Source organism: Grampus griseus (genome assembly GCF_964374135.1).
Source record: "Grampus griseus genome assembly, chromosome: 3".
NCBI lineage: Eukaryota > Metazoa > Chordata > Mammalia > Artiodactyla > Delphinidae > Grampus > Grampus griseus.
Genome location: NC_139019.1, coordinates 121,657,885 through 121,681,442, shown reverse-complemented (window position 1 = coordinate 121,681,442; position 23,558 = coordinate 121,657,885). Strand labels below are relative to the sequence as shown.

General features: G+C 39.4%; 1 protein-coding gene across 1 annotated transcript in view; it reads left to right on the top strand.

Moving 5' to 3' along the window:
* PRELID2 (PRELI domain containing 2) overlaps nt 1-23,558 on the top strand; it is an 81,458-nt gene that overhangs the window by 43,899 nt on the left and 14,001 nt on the right. Inside the window, exon 5 of the mRNA XM_082651083.1 lies at nt 8,355-8,460. Coding sequence (XP_082507209.1) covers nt 8,355-8,460 — 106 coding nt within the window. The remainder of the gene's footprint in view (nt 1-8,354; nt 8,461-23,558) is intronic.

Below are 23,558 nucleotides of genomic sequence, written 5' to 3'. Positions count from 1 at the left end.
AATGATGTTGAGCATTCTTTCATGTGTTTGTTGGCAGTCTGTATATCTTCTTTGGAGAAATGTCTATTTAGGTCTTCTGCCCATTTTTGGATTGGGTTGTATGTTTTTTTGTTATTGAGCTGCATGAGCTGCTTGTAAATTTTGGAGATTAATCCTTTGTCAGTTGCTTCATTTGCAAATATTTTCTCCCATTCTGAGGGTTGTCTTTTGCTCTTGTTTATGGTTTGCTTTGCTGTGCAAAAGTTTTGAGGTTTCATTAGGTCCCACTTGTTTATTTTTGTTTTTATTTCCATTTCTCTAGGAGGTGGGTCAAAAAGGATCGTGCTGTGATTTATGTCATAGAGTGTTCTGCCTATGTTTTCTTCTAAGAGTTTGATAGTTTCTGGCCTTGCATTTAGGTCTTTAATCCATTTTGAGCTTATTTTTGTGTATGGTGTTAGGGAGTGATCTTATCTCATACTTTTACATGTATCTGTCCAGTTTTCCCAGCACCACTCATTGAAGAGGCTGTCCTTTCTCCACTGTATATTCCTGCCTCCTTTATCAAAGATAAGGTGACCATATGTGTGTGGGTTTATCTCTGGGCTTTCTATCCCGTTCCATTGATCTATCTTTCTGTTTTTGTGCCAGTACCATGCTGTCTTGATTACTGTAGCTTTATAGTATAGTCTGAAGTCACGGAGCCTGATTCCTCCAGCTCCGTTTTTTGTTCTCAAGATTGCTTTGGCTATCGGGGTCTTTTGTGTTTCCCTACAAATTGTGAAATTTTTTGTTCTAGTTCTGTGAAAAATGTCAGTGTTGGTTTGATAGGGATTGCATTGAATCTGTAGATTGCTTTGGGTAGTAGAGTCATTTTCACAATGTTGATTCTTCCAATCCAAGAACATCTATTTGTATCATCTTTAACTTCTTTCATCAGTGTCTTATAATTTTCTGCATACAGGTCTTTTGTCTCCTTATGTAGGTTTATTCCTAGGTATTTTATTCTTTTTGTTGCAATGGTAAATGGGAGTGTTTTCTTGATTTCAGTTTCAGATTTTTCATCATCAGTGTATAGGAATGCCAGAGATTTCTGTGCATTAATTTTGTATCCTGCTACTTTATCAAATTCATTGATTAGCTCTAGTAGTTTTCTGGTAGCATCTTTAGGATTCTCTTTGTATAGTATCATGTCATCTGCAAACAGTGACAGCTTTACTTCTTCTTTTCCGATTTGGATTCGTTTTATTTCCTTTTCTTCTCTGATTGCTGTGGCTAAAACTTCCAAAACTATGTTGAATAAGAGTGGTGAGAGTGGGCAGCCTTGTTTTGTTCCTGATTTTAGTTGAAATGTTTTCAATTTTTCAGCATTGAGGACGATGTTGGCTGTGGATTTGTCATATATGGCCTTTATTATGTTGAGGAAAGTTCCCTCTATCCCTACTTTCTGGAGGTTTTTTTTTTTTATCATAAATGGGTGTTGAATTTTGTCAAAAGCTTTCTCTGAATCTATTGAGATGACCATATGGTTTTTCTCCTTCAGTTTGTTAATATGGTGTATCACATTGATTGATGTGCGTATATTGAAGAATCCTTGCTTTCCTGGAATAAACCCCACTTGAGCATGGTGTGTGATCCTTTTAATGTGCTGTTGGATTCTGTTTGCTAGTATTCTGTTGAGGATTTTTGCATCTATGTTCATCAGTGATATTGGCCTGTAGTTTTCTTTCTTTGTGACATCCTTGTCTGGTTTTGGTATCAAGGTGATGGTGGCCTTGTAGAATGAGTTTGGGAGTGTTCCTCCCTCTGCTATATTTTGGAAGAGTTTGAGAAGGATAGGTGTTAGCTCTTCTCTAAATGTTTGATAGAATTCACCTGTGAAGCCATCTGGTCCTGGGCTTTTGTTTGTTGGAAGATTTTTAATCACAGTTTCAATTTCAGTGCTTGTGATTGGTCTGTTCATATTTTCTATTTCTTCCTGATTCAGTCTTGGCAGGTTGTGCATTTCTAAGAATTTGTCCATTTCTTCCAGGTTGTCCATTTTATTGGTATAAGTTGCTTGTAGTAATCTCTCATGATCTTTTGTATTTCTGCAGTGTCAGTTGTTACTTCTCCTTTTTCATTTCTAATTCTATTGATTTGAGTCTTCTCCTTTTTTCTCTTGATGAGTCTTGCTAATGGTTTATCAATTTTGTTTATCTTCTCAAAGAACCAGCTTTTAGTTTTATTGATCTTTGCTATCATTTCCTTCATTTCTGTTTCATTTATTTCTGATCTGATCTTTATGATTTCTTTCCTTCTGCTAACTTTGGGGGTTTTTTGTTCTTCTTTCTCTAATTGCTTTAGGTACAAGGTTAGGTTGTTTATTCGAGATGTTTCCTGTTTCTTAAGGTAGGATTGTATTGCTATAAACTTCCCTCTTAGAACTGCTTTTGCTGCATCCCATAGGTTTGGGGTCGTCGTGTCTCCATTGTCATTTGTTTCTCGGTATTTTTTAATTTCCTCTTTGATTTCTTCAGTTATCACTTCGTTATTAAGTAGTGTATTGTTTAGCCTCCATGTGTTTGTATTTTTTACAGATCTTTTCCTGTAATTGATATCTAGTCTCATAGCGTTGTGTTCGGAAAAGTTACTTGATACAATTTCAATATTCTTAAATTTACCAAGGCTTGATTTGTGACCCAAGATATGATCTATCCTGGAGAATGTTCCATGAGCACTTGAGAAAAATGTGTATTCTGTTATTTTTGGATGGAATGTCCTATAAATATCAATTAAGTCCGTCTTGTTTAATGTATCATTTAAAGCTTGTGTTTCCTTATTTATTTTCATTTTGGATGATCTGTCCATTGGTGAAAGTGGGGTATTAAAGTCCCCTAGTATAAATGTGTTACTGTCGATTTCTCCTTTTATGGCTGTTAGTATTTGCCTTATGTATTGAGGTGCTCATATGTTGGGTGCATAAATATTTACAATTGTTATATATTCTTCTTGGATCAATCCCTTAATCATTATGTAGTGTCCTTTGTCTCTTCTAATAGTCTTTATTGTAAAGTGTATTTTGTCTGATATGAGAATTGCTACTCCAGCTTTCTTTTGGTTTCCATTTGCATGGAATATCTTTTTCCACCCCCTTACTTTCAGTCTGTATGTGTCCCTAGGTCTGAAGTGGGTCTCTTGTAGACAGCATATATATGGGTCTTGTTTTTGTATCCATTCAGCCAATCTGTGTCTTTTGGTGGGAGCATTTAGTCGATTTACATTTAAGGTAATTATTGATATGTATGTTCCTAGTCCCATTTTCTTAATTGTTTAATTTTTGACAGTTTGATTAATATGTGTCTTGGTGTATTTCTCCTTGGATTTATCCTCTATGGGACTCTGTGTGCTTCCTGGAATCGATTAACTATTTCCTTTCCCATATTAGGGAAGTTTTCAACTATAATCTCTTCAAATATTTTCTCAGTCCCTTTTTTTTTCTCTTCTTCTTCTGGAACCCCTATAATTCGAATCTTGGTGCATTTAATGTTGTCCCAGCGGTCTCTGAGACTGTCCTCAGTTCTTTTCATTCTTTTTTCTTTATTCTGCTCTGCAGTAGTTATTTCCACTATTTTATCTTCCAGGTCACTTATCTGTTCTTCTGGCTCAGTGATTCTGCTATTGATCCTATCTAGAGTAGTTTAAATTTCATTTATTGTGTTGTTCATTGTTGCTTGTTTCATCTTTAGTTCTTCTAGGTCCTTGTTAAATGTTTCTTGCATTTTGTCTATGCTATTTCCAAGATTTTGGATCATCTTTACTATCATTATTCTGAATTCTTTTTCAGGTAGACTGCCTATTTCCTCTTCATTTGTTAGGTCTGGTGGGTTTTTATCTTGCTCCTTCATCTGATGTGTGTTTTTCTGTCTTCTCATTTTGCTTATCTTACTGTGTTTGTTGTCTCCTTTTTTCAGGCTGCAGGTTCGTAGTTCCCGTTGTTTTTTGTGTCTGTTCCCAGTGACTAAAGTTGGTTCAGTGGGTTGTGTATGCTTCCTGGTGGAGGGGACTAGTGCTTGTGTTCTGGTGGATGAGGCTGGATCTTGTCTTTCTGGTGGGCAGGTCCATGTCTGGTGGTGTGTTTTGGGGTGTCTGTGGACTTATTATGATTTTAGACAGCCTCTGTGCTAATGGGTGGAGTTGTGTTCCTGTCTTGCTAGTTGTTTGGCATAGGGTGTCCAGCACTGTAGCTTGCTGGTCGTTGAGTGAAGCTGGGTGTTGGTTATGAGATGCAGATCTCTGGGAGATTTTCACCATTTGATATTACGTGGAGTTGGGTGGTCTCTTGTGGACCAGTGTCCTGAAGTTGGCTCTCGCACCTCAGAGGCAGAGCACTGACTCCTAGCTGCAGCACCAAGAGCCTTTCATCCACATGGCTCAGAATAAAAGGGAGATAACGTAGAAAGAAAGAAAGAAAGAAAGAAAGAGGATAAAACAAAATAAAATAACGTAAGGTAAAATAAAATAAAGTTATTAAAATAAAAAATAATTATTAAGAAAAAAAGTTTTTTAAAAAGTAAAAAAAAACAAAAGAAAAATGGACAGAAAAAACCCTAGGACAAATGTTGAAAGCAAAGCTATACAGACAAAATCTCACACAGAAGCATATACATACACACTCTGAAAAAGAGGAAAAGGGGAAAAAATAGTAAATCTTGCTCTCACAGTCCACCTCCTCAATTTGGGATGATTCATTGTCTATTCAGGAATTCCACAGATGCAGGGTACATCAAGATGATTGTGAAGATTTAATCCGCTGCTCCTGAGGCTGCTGGGAGAGATTTCCCTTTCATTTCTTTGTTTGCACAGCTCACAGGGGCTCAGCCTTGGATTTGGCCCCGCCTCTGCATGTAGGTCGCCGGAGGGCATCTGTTCTTCGCTCAGACAGGACGGGGTTAAAGGGGCTCCAGCTCACTCAGGCCAGGGGGAGGGAGGGGTATGGAGTGCGGGGCGAGCCTGTGGCGGCAGAGGTCAGTGTGACGTTGCACCAGCCTGAGGCACGCTGTGCGTTCTCCCAGGGAAGTTGTCCCTGGATCCTGGGACCCTGGCATTGGCGGGCTGCACAGGCTCCCTGGAAGGGAGGTGTGCATAGTGACCTGTGCTCACACACAGGCTTCTTGGTGGCAGCAGCAGCAGCCTTAGCGTCTCATGCTTGTCTCTGGGGTCTGCGCTGTTAGCTGCGGCTTGCGCCCGTCTCTGGACCTCCTTTAAGCAGTGCTCTTAATCCCCTCTCCTCGCACACCAGGAAACAAAGAGCTCACCTTCATTGTTGAAGGATAGTTTTAACAAATACAGTATTCTTGGTTTACAGTTTTTTTTTTTCTTTAGCACTTTGAATATATCATACCAGTTTTTTGTGAACTACTAAGTTTCTCCTGAGAAATCGCTGAAAATTTTATGTGGGCTCCCTTGTATGTGACAAGTTGCTTTTTTTCTTGCTGCTTTCAAGATTCTCTTTCATTGTCTGCAACTTGATGATTTGATTATAAAAGTCTTAATGTGGGTCTGTTTAGGATTTATGCTCTTTGGCATCATTGAGCTTCTTGAATTTGGATGTCCATTTTCTTCCTCAAATTTGGGAAGTTTTCTGCCATTATTTCTTCAAATAGGCTTTTTGCTTCTTTCTTTCTCTCCTCTCCTTCTGGCACTCCCGTTATGTGTACATTGAGCACTTCATGATGTCCTGTAAGTCCATTACGCCATCTTAACTTTTCTTCATTCTTTTTTTTCGTTTTTCGTTCTCCTCTGACTCAGTAATTTTAAATGACTTGTCTTCAAGTTCACTGATTCTTTCTGCCTCTTGATCAAATCTGGTGTTTAACCCTTCTAGTGAATTTTTCAGTTTTTACATTTTATTCTTCGGTTCCTGGATTACTGTTTTTTTTTTTTCTTTTTCTTAAAATTAGTTTCTGTCTCTTTGTTGAGATTCTTATTTTGTTCATTCCTCATTTTCCTGATTTCATTTAGTTGTCTACCTCTGTTCTCTTTTAACTCATTGACCATCTTTCATGTGGTTATTTTGAATTCTTTATCAGGTAATTAATAGATTTCTATTTCTTTAGGATTGATTTCCAGAGATTTATCTTGTTATTTTGGTTGGGCCTTGTTTCCTTGTTTCTTTGTTTGCTTTGTGATCTTTTGTTGAGACTTGGGCATTTGAAAAGACAGCCACCTCTCCCAACCTCTGCAGACTGGCTTTGTGCAGGGGAAGACCTTCACCCATCAGCCTGGGTAGAGATTTTTGGGGGGGTGGTCCTCATGTCTTTTGTGAGGATGTTTCTCTTTGGGGCTTGTGTGTGTAATTTTCCAGTTAGAAGGTTTGCCCCTGTTATCAAGAGCTCATATTCTCTTGCTCTCCCTGGTGTTTGTGGTACTGCAGATTCTTTGGTGCTATAACAAGCCACCATGCTAGCTTTTGTTCTTAGCAGCCCCCGGACATCCAAAGTATGCTGCTGTTCCCTTCAGCCTTCTGAGTCAGGCAAGACAGAAACCAGTTCCTTGGACAGCCCACTGTAAAGTCAGAATGTTAGCTGTACATTCTGCTCTTTTCTTTCCTTTCAAGGAGAAGCCAGGAGACAGGGTTTTTTTCCTGATTGTGGTGCCCTGTGCTGGGTGGATGGGGACTGTGGCAGGTAAATGCAGCAAACATTTTTGTTCACTTCAGTGTGGCTCTGCTTGGCTTTGTACTCGCCTGGGGTGCTGCAGTCTCTTAGCTGGTTTATGCACTTCTCATGAAGGCAACTTGGCCCATAAGTTGGGGTCTCTGTGGGGGAATGAGGGCCTAGAGCTTCCTATCCTGCCATCTTTATGACATCACTCTCAAGTGTTATTCATATCTTTGCTTTATGAAATGGAGATAATTAATATTGGTAGAACTTTTTTTATTTTTAATAAATGTATGTATTTATTTATTTATTTATTTTTGGCTGTGTTGGGTCTTCGTTGCTGTGTGTGGGCTTTCTCTAGTTGCAGTGAGTGGGGACTACTCTTCATTGCAGTGCACTGGCTTCTCATTGCGGTGGCTTCTCTTGTTATGGAGCATGGGCTCTAGGTGCATGGGCTTCTGTAGTTGTGGCACACGGGCTTCAGTAGTTGTGGCTCGCAGGCTCTAGAGCTCAGGCTCAGTAGTTGTGGCACACAGGCTTAGTTGCTCCATGGCATGTGGGATCTTCCCGGACCAGGGCTCAAACCCGTGTCCCCTTCACTGGCAGGCAGATTCTTAACCACCATGCCACCAGGGAAGTCCCAATATTGGTAGAACTTTAAATAGGTTAGTGGCACATATAATCTGTCTCACCTCCTTTTCTAATCAAAGATTAAAGAAGTCATTCCAGGCTTCTTTCCTGTCTCTGTCTATCTCTCTTTAGTAATGATGGCTAACATATAATAAGTTCCTTACTTTGTGTCAGGAACTGTTCATGTTCCTGTTGTATGTATTAATTCATTTACTTCTGACACTAGTTGTAAAAGGAAGATACTATAATTATTCCCAATTTTCATGGGAAGAAACTGAGTTAAGAGAATCTAAGTAATTTACCTGAGGTCATACAGCTGATTATTGTCTCATACTCAATTTTAACAAGATATTTTGTAGCATGGAATGAGAAATATATATATATAAATACATACATATATATATATATATATTTACTTAGAATAAGTTAAATTTATTTATTTTGGGTCAGGTAGAGATTCTTAAAGTTTGTTGACTGTCCTGACTATTACAGTTTGATCATTGAATTATTTGTTAGGTATAAATAAAAATTCTGTCTTCTGCAGTTTTTATAAACAGCATAATGTACCCATGTGTTTTCTCTTCTTTCCAGCTTTATTGAGATGTAAGTGACATGTAATATTGTGTGAGTTTAAGATGTACAGTGTAATGATTTGATATATGTATATATTGTAAAATAATTATTACAATAAGGTTATTTAACACATCCGTTACCTCACATAGTTACAGTTTGTGTGTGTGGTGAGAACTTTTAAAATCTACTTTCTTAGCAACTTGAAATGAATAGCCTTTAATTTGAATATAATACGTTGCTTATATTATATAAACTGGAAGTCTCCTTTTGATAAAATCTTTGTTGTAATAGGCAATTAATGAATTATTATGGATATTATTTTGTGTTGATTATAAGTGGTAATAATGCTGTTGGAAATCCCTATAATTTAAATATTCAAATATAGAATGACACCAAAGGTGACACCAATGACACCAAACGTGTGTGTGTGTGTGTGTGTATGTATTTTTTTTTTTTTCTTTTTAATTTTTATTGGAGTATAGTTGCTTTACAATGTTGTGTTACAAAGATGTATATTTTTGTTTTTTGCAGGACAGAGTTCATTCAAAAAGGCAGGATTTCAATCACAGGGGCTGGTTTTCTCAACTGCGTTTTGGAAACTTTTGCCAGCACATTTTTAAGACGGGGTGCCCAGAAGGTAAGCTTCTTTTCACTTTGAACCAACATTAATTTTAAGAAACCATGGAGATTCCCACTGGGTTCTTGAACAAGGCTCATGAACAGACAAAACAAGAAAAATATACAATTAATAAATATATGCAAAGATAATTACCCTCACTTATTATTACATAAATCCAAATCAAAGTAAAACTGAAGTGCCATTTGTGGCTCATTAAGTTAAAAACATGCCGATGAAGAATATGTGACAATATGGGAATACGTATAGTCTAATAAAGAGAAATAATCAGAATGAATAATTATATTTACTGTATATACAATGTGATGACAGCTGTTTAGTCAAAAAGATACTAATAGCTAATATTTACGGAGTGCTTACCATGTGCTACTCACTAAAAAGAATATTTAATCATCAATTCATTTAATGCTCGCAAACCTTGGAAATAGCTGTTATTGTTGTCCTGATATTCTGGACAAAGAAGACACAGAGCTCTGGAGCTGCTGATTGTCTTTTATTGTGGTTTTCAAGCTCTGTACTTGTGGGAGCTTAGGCTTCCATGAATGTTATTCAGAGGCCACCTTGAAGTTCTAAGGTCCTGTGTTAACCCTGTGTTTTAAGTAGTGCTATTCTTTTTTTCATCTGTTTTATATAGTATTACATAAGAGACTCATATATCCTGTTTTCTCGCCTAGGAAAGTCCATTTCTTATGCACCTTTATATGCCTATTGTAGGTGTTCCAAAATATTTTAAAATTATTTTGTTTGTTTTATTTATTATATTTAAAAATTGTCATTATTATTGTTATTAATTATGTTGGTGAACATAATCACTTATTTCCAGGGTTTACGCAGGTATGATGCATGTTACCTAGTTTTGTTTTGTGGGACAGGCTTAATGGCTGGTCTAAAGAACTATCGTTATGACCTTAGAGATTTTATGGGTAATAGGCCTTGGTTCTCGTTTTACAGATCTAGGTTCAAGAATGAACCTGGACCACAGTGTGTTAATCTGGGAGGCTGAGGGTGATGAATGAATATTTGGTGCTGTACTGTACTCCATAGACATACTGTCTAGATTGATGATGTGTTCCTGACCCTGGTGAGCACATCGCCAGGCTGGCCCTGCCTGTGTAAGCCTGGGCTTGAAGTGGATAGTTGAGCTTCTGCAAGGTCTGATGTGACTGTCACCTACTCCGACATTATTGCGGGTTTACCCTGCTATCTTGCAAAATATGCATTTGTAAACAGCCCCATCTTCTGCAAAATTGCACTCTACAAATAATAGTGCTGAGGAGAAGATAACTTTGGTTCTATGTCCCTGACTGAGTTGACTTCTTGGACATTGTTTGTTTGTTTATTTATTTATTTATGGGTGCACCGCGTGGCTTGCAGGATCCTAGTACCCCAACCAGGGATTGAACTGTAATCTTTGCAGTGAACGTCAGAGTCCTAACCACTGGACCACCAGGGAATTCCCAGGGACATTGTTTAGATTAAAAGTGGCAAAGTTTTTCTGTAAAGAGCCAGATAGTAAATTTGTTAGACTTCGTGGGCCAAGAGGCAAAATCAAGATACTGTGTAGGTGCTTTGTAACAAGAGAGAACCAAATGTGCACACATTTTTTATTGACAAAATTAAAATTATAATAATAGTAATTGAGTATAGTTTTTACAATAAACGTCTACTAAGCATATAATTCTTAAAAGAATGGAATTCTTTTTTGGGGGGAGATAACATTTACCTGAGTTGGGGTTAAAAATTAGTATTCCCTACCATCAAATTGGTTGCAAATGTTCATTTGTAAAAACCATTGTTATCTTGTGGACCATACAAACACAGGTGGTGGCTGGATTTGGCCTGTGGGCTATAGTTTGCCAGCCCTTGCTTTAGATAAATAAATATTGTTTGTTTAATCCGAGTGGGTCTCTGTTTGACCTGCCCATCATTCTGAACCTTTTAGTGACTTTTAATCACACAGTGATTGTGTACATTCTGATTCTGTGAGATACATAAAGAGACATTATTATTCCCATTTTATTGGTGAGAAATATCTTGAAGAGGTAAGTGCACCCAGTCTGTAGGTGGCTACTTGCCCAGAGTCCTTCCTCTTGCAGATATATTTTGAGTACCCGCTTTGTGGGAGGCACTGTGTTGAGTGTGGGCTGAATGGATTTACTCAAGGTCACAGGACTGGCAAAGGGTGGAGACTGGACTCACACCCCCATCTTTTATCACTTACTGTGCCACTCACTGTTCAAGATGTGTTCAGGTGAACGAAGCAGAATGCTAGCCAACTCAGCATCATGTTGTGCTTTAGATGAATTTGTGTTGTGGTCCTACTCCCTCTGTATTTATTAGGGCTCTTTGGTTGCAGATAACAGAAACTACCTTAGGCTAGCTTGATATAGAGCTACAAGGGTGGTGAGGCTGGCAGGCTTCAGAATGGTCTGCCCTGGAACTGAGAGCTGCCAGGAACCCAGGTGGTATTCCTCCTTTAGCACTTGTCCATACGAATATACATCAGCGTTATTCTCTTCTTATGCAGTCTGGCTTTCTCTGCTTCACAGGCTGTATAGTGCGACGTGGGCCTCCGCAGTCCAAGTGTACTGTTATGTAGATTTCTGGCCAACAGAGAGACTGCTTATTTCTTCCTTTCCAAATTCTCTGGAAGGAACTCTCAGTGGCCTTCCATAGGTCAAACATGGCCAGGAGGGGTGAAGCCAGGTCGTGTAAATATGGCTAATCCGATGTCACAACTACGTGGATCAGTGTTAGGGTGTTAGTTCCCAGGGAAAGGGGTGGTAGAATGGGTAAATACTCCTAAAGTTTTCTGGCATGGTCTTAACAGTAGTACTAGGCTCTTGATGACAGAGTGACAGTTTCATTCATCTTACACCCAGTCCCCCCAACCATAGTACTTAGGACAGTGCTCAGTACATAACGTGGACATGAGTAAAAAGGAAATAGAATGCACAGCAAGGTCCACAGCTGGTTTCTGGTGACTTATCTGGAAATCATCAAGTGACTAAATTTTTAAAGTGAGTAATCCAGTGATTCCTCTGAATTCCCACTTATTTATGCTCAGAAGGAAGAATATATTTTTCCTGCTAGCTTTTGCCTTTTGTGACTTTACTTTTTTTTTTTTTTAAAGAGGCTTAGTTTAATTAGTTAGCTTTTCAATTTTAGGAGCCACTCATGCTTAAGTATCTTTTATCTTTTACCCAAGTGGTGATGTTTTCCGGTATCAGCCTGACTTCCTGATAAACCTTCACAGCTGAGCCTGATTAAGTGGTTTCTGTAGAAGTCATCATTAGAGTGTTTTAGGTGACTTTATTTTCAGTTTAGAACTTTATCCCTGAGGCTCTTTAGTGGGGACGTTACCAGATTGATCGTTGGACCATAGCTCAGCAGAAGCCCCCTGCCTCGGTGGTGGCGAAGGTTCTTTTTCCATTTGGATTCAGACAGCCAATAATGAAACGATGCTGTGACTGAAACAGCACAAATTTTATTCAATGGCCAGAGACTGGAGAAGCAGGAAATTAGTTCGCAAATCAACTTCTGGGGGTGGGGAGTTGATCAAGGCGAGATTTTTAAAGGCAGGGTTAATGCTGGTGGTGGGTGCGTATGCATTGGTTTTCTGGGAAAAGGCAGGGTTCTTCCTGCAACTGGGTGCCACTTCTTTTTCTTCCTTCTGTGGTCCGGTACTTCCTGTCATGGCACTGGTAGGTGTGTCATTCAGCATGATATTGTTATCATGAGCATATAATGAGCCTCAGGGTCTGCTGGAGGTCAGGTCTTCCACCTTCTTGGATTTGACTCATTCTAACCAATTCTGGTGGCCTCTTGTTTTTCTGTTCTGGTGGTTTCCTGTAAGACAATATAACACTTCCCTTCCTTCCAGGAAGAGGGCAGGTTAGAGCTTGAGGTTAATAGTCATGGTAACAGTGGTGAAGGTGGGATCTGTTTTTTTTCCCAGAAAAAGAAAAACTAGGTGCTCACTAAGTACATATATATCTATATATATATCTATATATATCTCTGTGTGTATAAATTAAAACCTAGTCCTAGATGTGGACCCCCAAGGTGAGATTGAAACTGTGCAACCCAGACTGTGACTTGAACCCATGGTCATTTTTTTTTTTTGATATATGCATTCTACTTTAATGATTTTAATTGTGCCCTATGTGACCACGGGAGAGAAGGAGATTAATCTTGAGATGTTATGGAATGCCTTCTTATTTATTTTTTTAACATCTTTATTGGAGTATAATTGCTTTACAATGGTGTGTTAGTTTCTGCTGTATAACAAAGTGAATCAGTTATACATATACATATATCCCCATATCTCCTCCCTCTTGCATCTCCCTCCCACCCTCCCTAGTCCACCTCTCTAGGTGGTCACAAAGCACCGAGCTGATCTCCCTGTGCTATGTGGCTGCTTCCCACTAGCTATCTGTTTTACATTTGGTAGTGTATATATGTCCATGCCACCCTCTTATTTCTTCCCAGCTTACCCTTCCCCCTCCCCATGTCCTCAAGTCCATTCTCTACGTCTGCGTCTTTATTCTTGTCCTGCCCCTAGGTTCGTCATACCTTTTTTTTTTTTTTTAGATTCCATATATATGTGTTAGCATACGGTATTTGTTTTTCTCTTTCTGACTTACTCTGTATGACAGACTCTAGGTCGATCCACCTCACTACAGATAACTCAATTTCGTTTCTTTTTATGGCTGAGTAATATTCCATTGTATATATGTGCCACATCTTTATCCATTTATCTGTCGATGGGCACTTAGATTGCTTCCATGTCCTGGCTATTGTAAATAGAGCTGCAATGAAGGTTGAACCCACGGCCTTTTAATTGAGATCGCACACCTGGTCTCAGGACTTAATGAAACTCAGGTTCTTGATTCTTGTCACAGAAAGAATTCAGTGAGAGACAAAGTGATAGGTAAGAAGTGGATTTATTTGAGAGAAACGCACTCCACAGACAGAGTGTGGGCCGTCTCAGAAGGTGAGAGGGACCAGGGTATGGGGGTTGTCAGTGTTTATAGGGGTGGATAATTTCATAGGCTAATGAGTGGTAGGAGTATTTCAGCTGTTATGGGGAAGGAGTGGGGAATTGGACCATGGCCCACTTTTTGACCTTTTATGGTTGGCCTTGGAACTGTCATGGCGCCTGTGGGTTTGTCATTTAATGTGCTGATGTGTTACAGTGAGCGTATCCTGAGGCTCAAGGTCTACTGGAAGTCGAATCTTCTGCCATCTTGGACCTAGTTAGTTCTCACCAGTTTTTGTCATGTCCTATGGCTGTCATTCTTTTAAAGGTTGTGCCCTGCCCCCTTCCCTCCTGTTTCAGGATCACTTCTGATTTTGTTCCTCTGGGGGCTTGTTCAACTGCTTTTCTCTTTTCCCTTTACCACTTTGAGGTGACTTGCAATTCGGGGGCCTTTCTGACACAAAACGTTGCTACTATGAACAAAGGTGAATAAATATCTGTTTAAATCTCTGCTTTCAGTTCTTTCCTGGATTATATGGTAATTCTGTGTTTAATTTTTCAAGGAAACTTCCTAAAAGTTTCTTTTTGAGATAGCTGTCTATCTTTGTCCATGACAGCAATGGACAGTATCGTTACTGTGTATTTTTCTCATACTGTGGACAAGTAGTATGCTAGTTGTCAAATACGTATTTTGCCATATACATACAGATACCTATGCCTCCAGGTAAGCAAGCACTCAAAAAACTGACTAAGGAAACAGAGGAAGATCTGAAGGAAAATAGGGATTGGTGGAAATCTGGGAAACATGTAAGGCTTCATATACATTTCTGCAGCCTAGGGAAATGGCCAGCAACTGTGAAGCAGAGCTGGTTGTAACCCACGCCAGCCAAGTCTAACCTCAGGGATCCTCAGAACAGGAAACAGAGATCAGGATATTACCTGGGGCAGACATGGCTCTGCAGGTGCTCCCCAATTCTGGGAAGGCAACCCTCAGGCCAGTGTTGCTTAGTCTTTTTTCCATTATCACCCCCCAACTAAGGATCCTTTGTAGACTTTTTTCCTAATTGTCCCCCCCACCCAACGTTAATACTGATATCCTATAGTATTATCCTATAATTATGATAAATATCCTAATTATCTGTTTATACACTGTATTACATCTTTGCTATATACATAAAAAGTGCAAGATATTTTTCACTTCCATGAACAAATTGTCATCTGGTTTCAGTATTGTCCCCACTGAGAAAGCGTGCTTTATACTGCATTGGGTGTAACTGTCTTTTGTAGTTTTTGTCTCCATCTCTCCAAATCAAAATAAAATAATCACCAGTTCATCCCCCACTCCCCTACCACCCCCCAAATTCCAAACAAAAATCAAAAGAACTATTTGGTGAACTCCCATGTGGTTCTTGTAAATCCCACATTTTACTTTTCTGGGAGAGGTGCAGGAGATAATATGGGTGATAACAGCCTTGTCATGCAAGAGTTCTTTTTTTAGTCCAGTTGTCTGAGTACTTTGGGATGACTACAAATGCTGCGGAAATGCAGGGCCTTCATTATGTACTCACACAGAGATATTTTTTTTTAAGTTTATGAAATACATTTTCAACGTGTGATAAAATAATTTGTTATTTCAGCCACTCTCCAGGCAAGGCCCCGTTATTGGTTCCATCATTATTCTTATTGTGTTGATTGGGAGGCTGAAGCAGAAAGAGATTGAATTCAACAGCATGTGAAATATTTGTCACTGAAACAATGTGGGCAAGTCAAACAACTTGTGCATCTTTTTAAAGAAGGTCTGGCCTAGACATGTTATGGCTAAAGAGATCTGAATATGCTGCTTCCTTAGGGTGTGTGCTTATTTGAGCCTTATGAAATCCATTTTAATAGTGGAAGATAATTCTTTGAGACAAAAGATACTGTTCTTGTATATATACTAGTATATATATATGTATACTAGTGTACATATATGTATGTTGTGTGTGTGTATATATACTGGATGCATGTATGTGGATATATGGATATATACACCCTTACACACTATATGCTATATGTATATAGTATAGTATATTCAGGTACTATATATGTAGTCCAAACGGGCATTGGAAGAATCTGTTGCATCATTTTTTTAAACTAACTGTATTAGTTATCTGTTGCTGTGTAACAGACTGCCCCAACACTCCACAGCTTGCAGCAGCACACGTTCATTGTCTCTCAGTTTCTGTGGGTCAGGAGTCTGGCATGGCTTAGTTGGGTGCTCAGCCTTATGGTTGCACAAGGATGTAATCAAGTTGTTGGCTGGGGCTGCGATCTCATCTGAAGGCTCCATGGAGAGGATTCAGTTCCAAACGCTCACGTGGTTGCTGGTAGGATTCTGCCAGCCTCCCTTGGTCCCTTGCCATGTGGGCCTTTCTATACAGCATCTCACAACCTGGCAGCAAGCAAGAGGGAGGAAGAGAGGGTGCAAGGAAGGCAAAAGCCATAGTTTTTTTGTTTCCTAATCACAGCAGTGACATCCCTTTATTTTCTGTGTTCTGTTCATGAGGAGCAAGTCACCAGGTGTAGCCCACAGTCAAGGGAAGGGTTTACACAAGGGCATAAATACCAAGAGGTCAGGAACACTAGGAGCAGTGTCGGAGTTGCCTGTCATACTGACCTAAGCAGATGGGTATATGCCAGGTTGTATGTACAGCTGTTAACGTCTTTTTGGTACCTATTGGGAATGGTGAGGGTCAGCTGCACCCTCATAACCTCACTACCAGCTTATGAAAAAGTTCTGCAACACACACAGATGCTTTGTTAATCATTTACAAGGAGACCCAAAGTAGCTTCCTGTTCTGTAAGTTTGATTACATCTCCGTCCTTCTGGGTGCTTCGTTCTCTGCAGGCAGAGCTGATGATATTCCAAAGGCAAGATTCAGCTATTTTACAGGTAGCATCAGGTAGCCAGGATCTTCTGTCCAGTGTCTGGCTACAGGACTATTTAGTCGTAAACTGTAGGTGCCTTCCCTAAAGTTGGCAGGTGAAGGCATTGCTAACTAGTCTTAAATCCTCATTGCAAGAATGAGTGTCACTCCAGAATTTTGAGCTAATCCCCATATCTTAAGTTCTACTAATTGAGGTAATGAGAGTCCATTTCTAATATCCATTATGCTAGTTAGCAAGCCAGTGAAAATTCACTATTTTAACATTACTTATGCTAATCATCAAAGCCTCTGGTGGTTGCTGATAAAGATAACTGAGGTTTCTGTAGAGTGAAGATTGCTGATTAGAATGCTCATAGCCAACGCCTGGAGTGTGAAGCCTACATTAGGGCAACTTACTACCTGGTGTGTAACTTGAGCTAACACATGCACCATAACATTATGCTGCACATGCTGAAATACTTTGAAGCAAATTATAGACATCCTGTTAATCGTTTTCCACATGCCAACTCCTGAACTAAAAGCCTAGTATGTTCTGCCTTTAGAAAGGTTATTCGGTGTGAAACGAGGTTTTGCCTGTGTGCTTAACAAACGTGAAGCTTTAGAGAAGTGCCCCTTGGTACATGATCTGGTTTTCTTATTTCCCAGATGTCACGTCTCACATCTTGGACCCTCAAATCTCTCACCTCTAAAATGGAGTGATAATAATCTTTCACAGGGTTATTTTAAGGGTTATGTGAGGGCATATATATGAAATATGCCTGGCACGTAGAAAAACTTAAATAATCACTAGTATTAAGAGAAATTCTCTAATAAGAAATAAATATATATATATATATATATATATATTTTTTTTTTGCTGTACGCGGGCCTCTCACCGCTGTGGCCTCTCCCATTGCAGAGCACAGGCTCCAGACACGCAGGCTCAGCGGCCATGGCTCACGGGCCCAGCCGCTCCGCGGCATGTGGGACCCTCCCGGACGGGATCACAAACCCGCATCCCCTGCATCGACAGGCGGACCCTCAACCACTGCGCCACCAGGGAAGCCCCAGAAGTAGATTTTTTAAGTAAATAGGCTTTTAAATATTTATCCAAACAAAAATTTTACATAGCAGCAGTATGGGTAAGGTTTCGTTTCTTTAAAAATTATTTTTCTAATCATTTTTTAGGTGCATAATTTTATTACTTGTTGTATATACATTTAACATTTTGATATAGATCCTTCCATATGTCCTTGTGTATGTTTGCATATGTATGTATATGTATTTTTTTTTGAATAACAAAATTGGAATTGTTCTGTTTATTTAGCCCGACCTTGTCATTTATGGACATACTGTGAACATTTTTCTGTGCCATTACACATTCCTTGAAAACATGATTTTTGATGCTTTCATAATATTCCACTGGCATGATAGCTCTTATTGTTGTTTTCTATTTTTTTCACTATTATAGATAATATTATAGTAAATCCATGAATGTAAATATTTGTGTATATTTCTGATCACTTCCTAGGCTAACAAGTGTGCACATTTTAAAGACCTTTGATGTGTAACGCCAATATGCTTCCAGAAGAATTCTGCCCATTTGTAGCTTCCACCACCAGCTGGCTCTGGGTATTATCAGCTTTCTTGCTGTATGACTTGAATGAATCACAGCCTCTTAGGAACTTGCATTTGTCACTAGGAAAGCAGGGCTAATTAGTCCATCCTCATGGGATTGTTGTGAAGAAGAAATGAAGTTGTTAGCTCCAGTCTTCTGATTCTTACTCCAAAGACAGTGAAAGTTAATGCTTCTGTCGTTAACTAGTCGTGTGACCTCAGTCCTCCTCCAAGGTTTTAATTGTGTTACCTTGGGCTAGTTGCCCTGAACTGCTCAATTCCTTATCTATGAATTGACTATATAGTGTCCACATAGGCATCGCAGTCACAACCCTAAAAAGAGTGGACATTTCAAAACCCAGTAATAATTCCAAGGTAGAGGAAAAGAGCAAATAAAACTGTTATTCAAAAGAATAAACTCACAAAGATGACATAAGAACACTAGTGTAGGGGCTTCCCTGGTGGCGCAGTGGTTGAGAGTCCGCCTGCCGATGCAGGGGACACGGCTTCGTGCCCCGGTCCGGGAGGATCCCACATGCCGCGGAGCGGCTGGGCCCGTGAGCCATGGCTGCTGAGCCTGTGCGTCCGGAGCCTGTGCTCCGCAACGGGGAGAGGCCACAACAGTGAGAGGCCCGCGTACCGCAAAGAAAAAAAAAAAAAGAACACTAGTGTAATGTTCTGCTGACTATATATTAGAGACTTCTATTTCCTGCTTGATTATGTGAATTCTTTCAAGATTCTTTTCATTACTTGAATCACTTGAAGAACTGATGAAATATGTTCTGTCCCTCTTATTTTCCAGCTTTCAATTTAAATCTGTTGATAATACTTTTTAATCCCACTCTTGAGTGCTCAAATAGATTGATTTACTTGATGTTTATTCATTAGATGCCATGAGAATATTACCAGGATTCTGATTTTTAACAACTTGTTTCTAGATCAGTTAAGTGATAGTAGCTGCTCTCTTTTTGCATATCCATCACTCCCCATCAACTCATCTCAGCCTGCTCTTATCTCTAGAGTTTTTAGTCCCGAGAAATACAACCTTTGCAGTGAAAACATCATAGTGAAAATGAGTATTCTGCAACTGATAACAGTTTTTGTTCCTTCCACGAAGTTTAAATCCATGCCTTTACCTTGACTGTGAGACTCAGGAATCCAAAACCACTCAATGGCTCATTTGAATTCATCATGGTTGTGATAGAATACTCAGCGGTAAAGCTTCTGGGAATCCCTTAAGTCAGCCAGCTGAAATTCTGGGGTATTATCTTCTATGAAACTAGATGAAACCTGGGAAGTTAAGCTCTTTCCCGAAATGATAGAAAGTGGTTTCCTGAGCTTGAGATGAGTCTCTGTCATTATTTGCATAGTGATCAGAAGCCACGTCCCTGCACAGTGGACTGTGCAGCACAGGGGCCAGGAATCAGGAAATCTGAGCTCTGGCCCTCCCTTGGCTGCACTCTCCAGGCCAAGGTGCTTGGACTAGTAATTCTCAACTTCGCTATCATTTTTTGTAAAATCAGGGATTGCACTAGGAGGTCATTTTCAATTCTGACACTGTGATTTTTTTTTCTTTTTTCCGAAACCACCCTGCTTTCCCCCAATGGGTAAATACCAAGATTTTTAACTGTGATTAAAAATCTTCCAACAAACAAAAGCCCAGAACCAGGTGGCTTCACAGGCGAATTCTATCAAACATTTAGAGAAGAGCTAACACCTATTCTTCTCAGATTCTTCCAAAATATAGCAGAGGGAGGAACACTCCCAACTCATTCTATGAGGCCACCATCACCCTGACACTAAAACCAGACAAAGATGTCACAAACAAACAAAACTACAGGCCAATATCACTGATGAATATAGGTGCAGAAATCCTCAACAGAATACTAGCAAACAGAATCCAACAGCGCATTAAAAGGATCATACACCAGGATGAAGTGGAGTTTATCCCAGGAATGCAAGGATTCTTCAATATACGCAAATCAATTAATGTGATACACCATATTAACAAACTGAAGGATAAAACCCATATGATAATCTCAGTAGGTGCAGAAAAAGCTTTAGACAAAATTCAACACTGATTTATGATAAAAACTCTCCAGAAAGTAGGCATAGAGGGAACTTACCTCAATATAATAAAGGCCATATATGACGAAGCCACAGCCAACATCATTCTCAATGGTGAAAAACTGAAACCATTTCCACTAAGATCAGGAACAAGACAAGGATGCCCGCTCTCACCGCTGTTATTCAACACAGTTTTGGAAGTTTTAGTGACAGCAATCAGAGAAGAAAAAGAAATAAAAGGAATCCAAATCGGAAAAGAAGCAAAACTGTCACTATTTGCAGATGACAGGATACTATACATAGAGAATCCTAAAGATGCTACCAGAAAACTAGTAGAGCTAATCAATGAATTTGGTAAAGTTGCAAGATACAAAATTAATGCACAGAAATCTCTTGCATTCCTATACACTAATGATGGCAAATCTGAAAGAGAAATTAAGGAAACACTCCCATTTACCACTGCAACAAAAAGAATAAAATATCTAGGAATAAACCTACCTAAGGAGACAAAAGACCTGTATTCAGAAAACTATAAGACACTGATGAAAGAAATTAAAGATGATACAAACCGATGGAGAGATACACCATGTTCTTGGATTGGAAGAATCAACATTGTGAAAATGACTAGACTACCCAAAGTAATCTACAGATTCAGTGCAATCCCTATCAAATTACGACTGGCATTTTTCACAGAACTAGAACAAAACATTTCACAATTTGTATGGAAACACAAAAGACCCCGAATAGCCAAAGCAATCTTGAGAAATAAAAATGGAGCTGGAGGAATCAGGCTCCTGGACTACAAAGCTACAGTAATCAAGACAGCATGGTACTGGCACACAAACAGAAATATAGATCAATGGAACAGGATAGAAAACCCAGAGATAAACGCACACCCATATGGGCACCTTATTTTTGATAAAGGAGGCAAGAGTATACAATGGAGAAAAGACAGTGTCTTCAATAAATGGTGCTGGGAATACTGGACAGCTACATGTAAAAGAATGAAAGTAGAACGCTCCCTAACACCATACACAAACTCAAAATGGATTAAAGACCAAAATATAAGGCCAGCCACTATAAAACTCTTAGAGGAAAATGTAGGCAGAACACTCTAGGACATAAATCACAGCAAGATCCTTTTTGACCCACCTCCTAGAGAAAAGGAAATAAAAACAAAAATAAACAAATGAGACCTAATGAAACTTAAAAGCTTTTGTACAGCAAAGGAAACCATAACTAAGACAAAAAGACAACCCTCAGAAGAGGAGAAAATATTTGCAAATGAAACAACAGACAAAGGATTAATCTCCAAAATATACAAACAGCTCATGGAGCTCAATATCAAAAAAACAAACAATCCAGTTAAAAAATGGGCAGAAGACCTAAATGGACATTTCACTGAGGAAGACATACAGATGGCCAAGATGCTCATGAAAAGATGCTCAACATCACTAATTATTAGAGAAATGCAAATCAAAACTACAATGAGGTATCACCTCACACCGATCAGAATGCCGTTATCAAAATAGCTAGAAACAATAAATGCTGGAATGGGTGTGATGTAAAGGGAACCCTCCTATACTGTTGGTGGGAATGTAAATTGATACAACCACTGTGGAAAACAGTATGGAGGTTCCTTAAAAAACTAAAAGTAGAACTACCATATGACCCAGCAATCCCACTACTGGGCATATACCCTGAGAAAACCATAATTCAAAAAGAGACATGTACCACAATGTTCATTGCAGCTCTATTTACAATAGCCAGGACATGGAACCAACCCAAATGTCCATCGACAGATGAATGGATAAAGATGATGTGGCACATATATACAATGGAATATTACTTAGCCATAAAAAGAAATGAAATTGAGTTATTTGTAGTGAGGTGGATGGACCTAGAGTCTGTCATACAGAGTGAAGAAAGTCAGGAAGAGAAAAACAAATACCATATGCTAATGCAAGTATATGGAACCAAAAAAAAAAAAGGTACTGATGAACCTAGTTGCAGGGCAGGGATAAAGAGGTAGACATAGAGAATGGACTTGATGGCATGGGGTGGGACGGTGAAGCTGGGGCGAAGTGAGAGTAGCATCGACGTACATGCACTACCGAATGTAAAATAGTTGGCTGGTGGGAAGCAGCCGCATAGCACAGGGAGATCTGCTCTGTGCTTTGCGATGACCTAGAGGGGTGGGATAAGGAGGATGGGAGGGAGGCTCAAGAGGGAGGGGATGTGGGGACATGTGTATGTATATGGCTGATTCACTTTGTTATACAGCAGAAACTAACACAGCATTGTAAAGCAACTATACTCCGAAAAAGATGTTAAAAAATATTTTTAAATTTGTCTGACAAAGTCTTGAAGTCTGCAAAAAAATTCAGGAGTTGAAGCTAAGTATGGATCCAAGACCATCAGAGATAATTCACGTAACAAGTAGATGGTCAAGGGTTGAGGTGTTGGTAACAAAATATTTAAAAATAAGACACACACTTTTACATTTTTTTTTTTTGCCATGCCACGCAGCTTGTGGGATCTTAGTTCCCCAACCAGGTATTGAACCTGGGCCCTTGGCAGTGAAAGCGCAAAGTCCTAACCACTGAACCGCCAGGGAATTCCCAGACACGTGCTTTTAAAAAATACTAATTAGCAAGAGAGGGTAGTAAGCACGTGGTACTGATGTTCCAATTTCATTTTAAAATCCTATGCACGTGAGCTGAATACACCGTATATTACAAAGATTTGTAAATCTCTTAGATGTCTTTGAGTATTGCTGCCTGGTAATAGATACGTTGGCCTGTTTTCAGTCCATGTCTTCTGTAAATGCAGACTCTTCTGGAAAGTTTGGAGAAAGCCAGTTACAGTAATAATAGTTGTAGCTATAATTTATTGAGTGCTTACCAGGAGCCAGGCCCTGATGAGGAAGTGGAGGCACACGGAGGTTAAATTACCTGCACGGTGTCATCAGCCAGTGTACAGAGCTTAGTACACATACGACTTTGAAGTAGACACTCCAAGTGTACAGTATTGTACTTGCTTTGCTGTTGCTCGTTTACGCTCACAGCCGACAGGAATCTTTGGAAATTTGGGAGCCATGTTCTCCTGACTGTTCTGGATGGAATTTCCAACCAGTCTGTTACTTTTCTGGGCCCGTTCTTGTACTTTGTTGTGCTAAATTCAGAGACAATGAGAAAATAGGAATTTGTGGCCACCATAAATCTTCACGTACCTCATGTAAACCTAAGGCAGACACAGAATTGAAAACTGAAACAGCTCTGGCTGGGCTGCATTGAAATAGCAGAAAGATAGGGGCTGCATCCATAGCTTGTGTGGACTAAGAGTGTTTTAGTCACAGATCTTTGGTGGATCAAATCTGTTGTAGGATCGGGCTTGGATTCAGCTAGGCTCTTGGCGCAAAATTAAGGCTGTTCGTTTGACCAACAAGGTCAGGGATTAATACAGAATTCTGGACAGAGCAACTTGAATTGCAAAGCTAATTTAATTTCTTGAAGGTACATCTAATA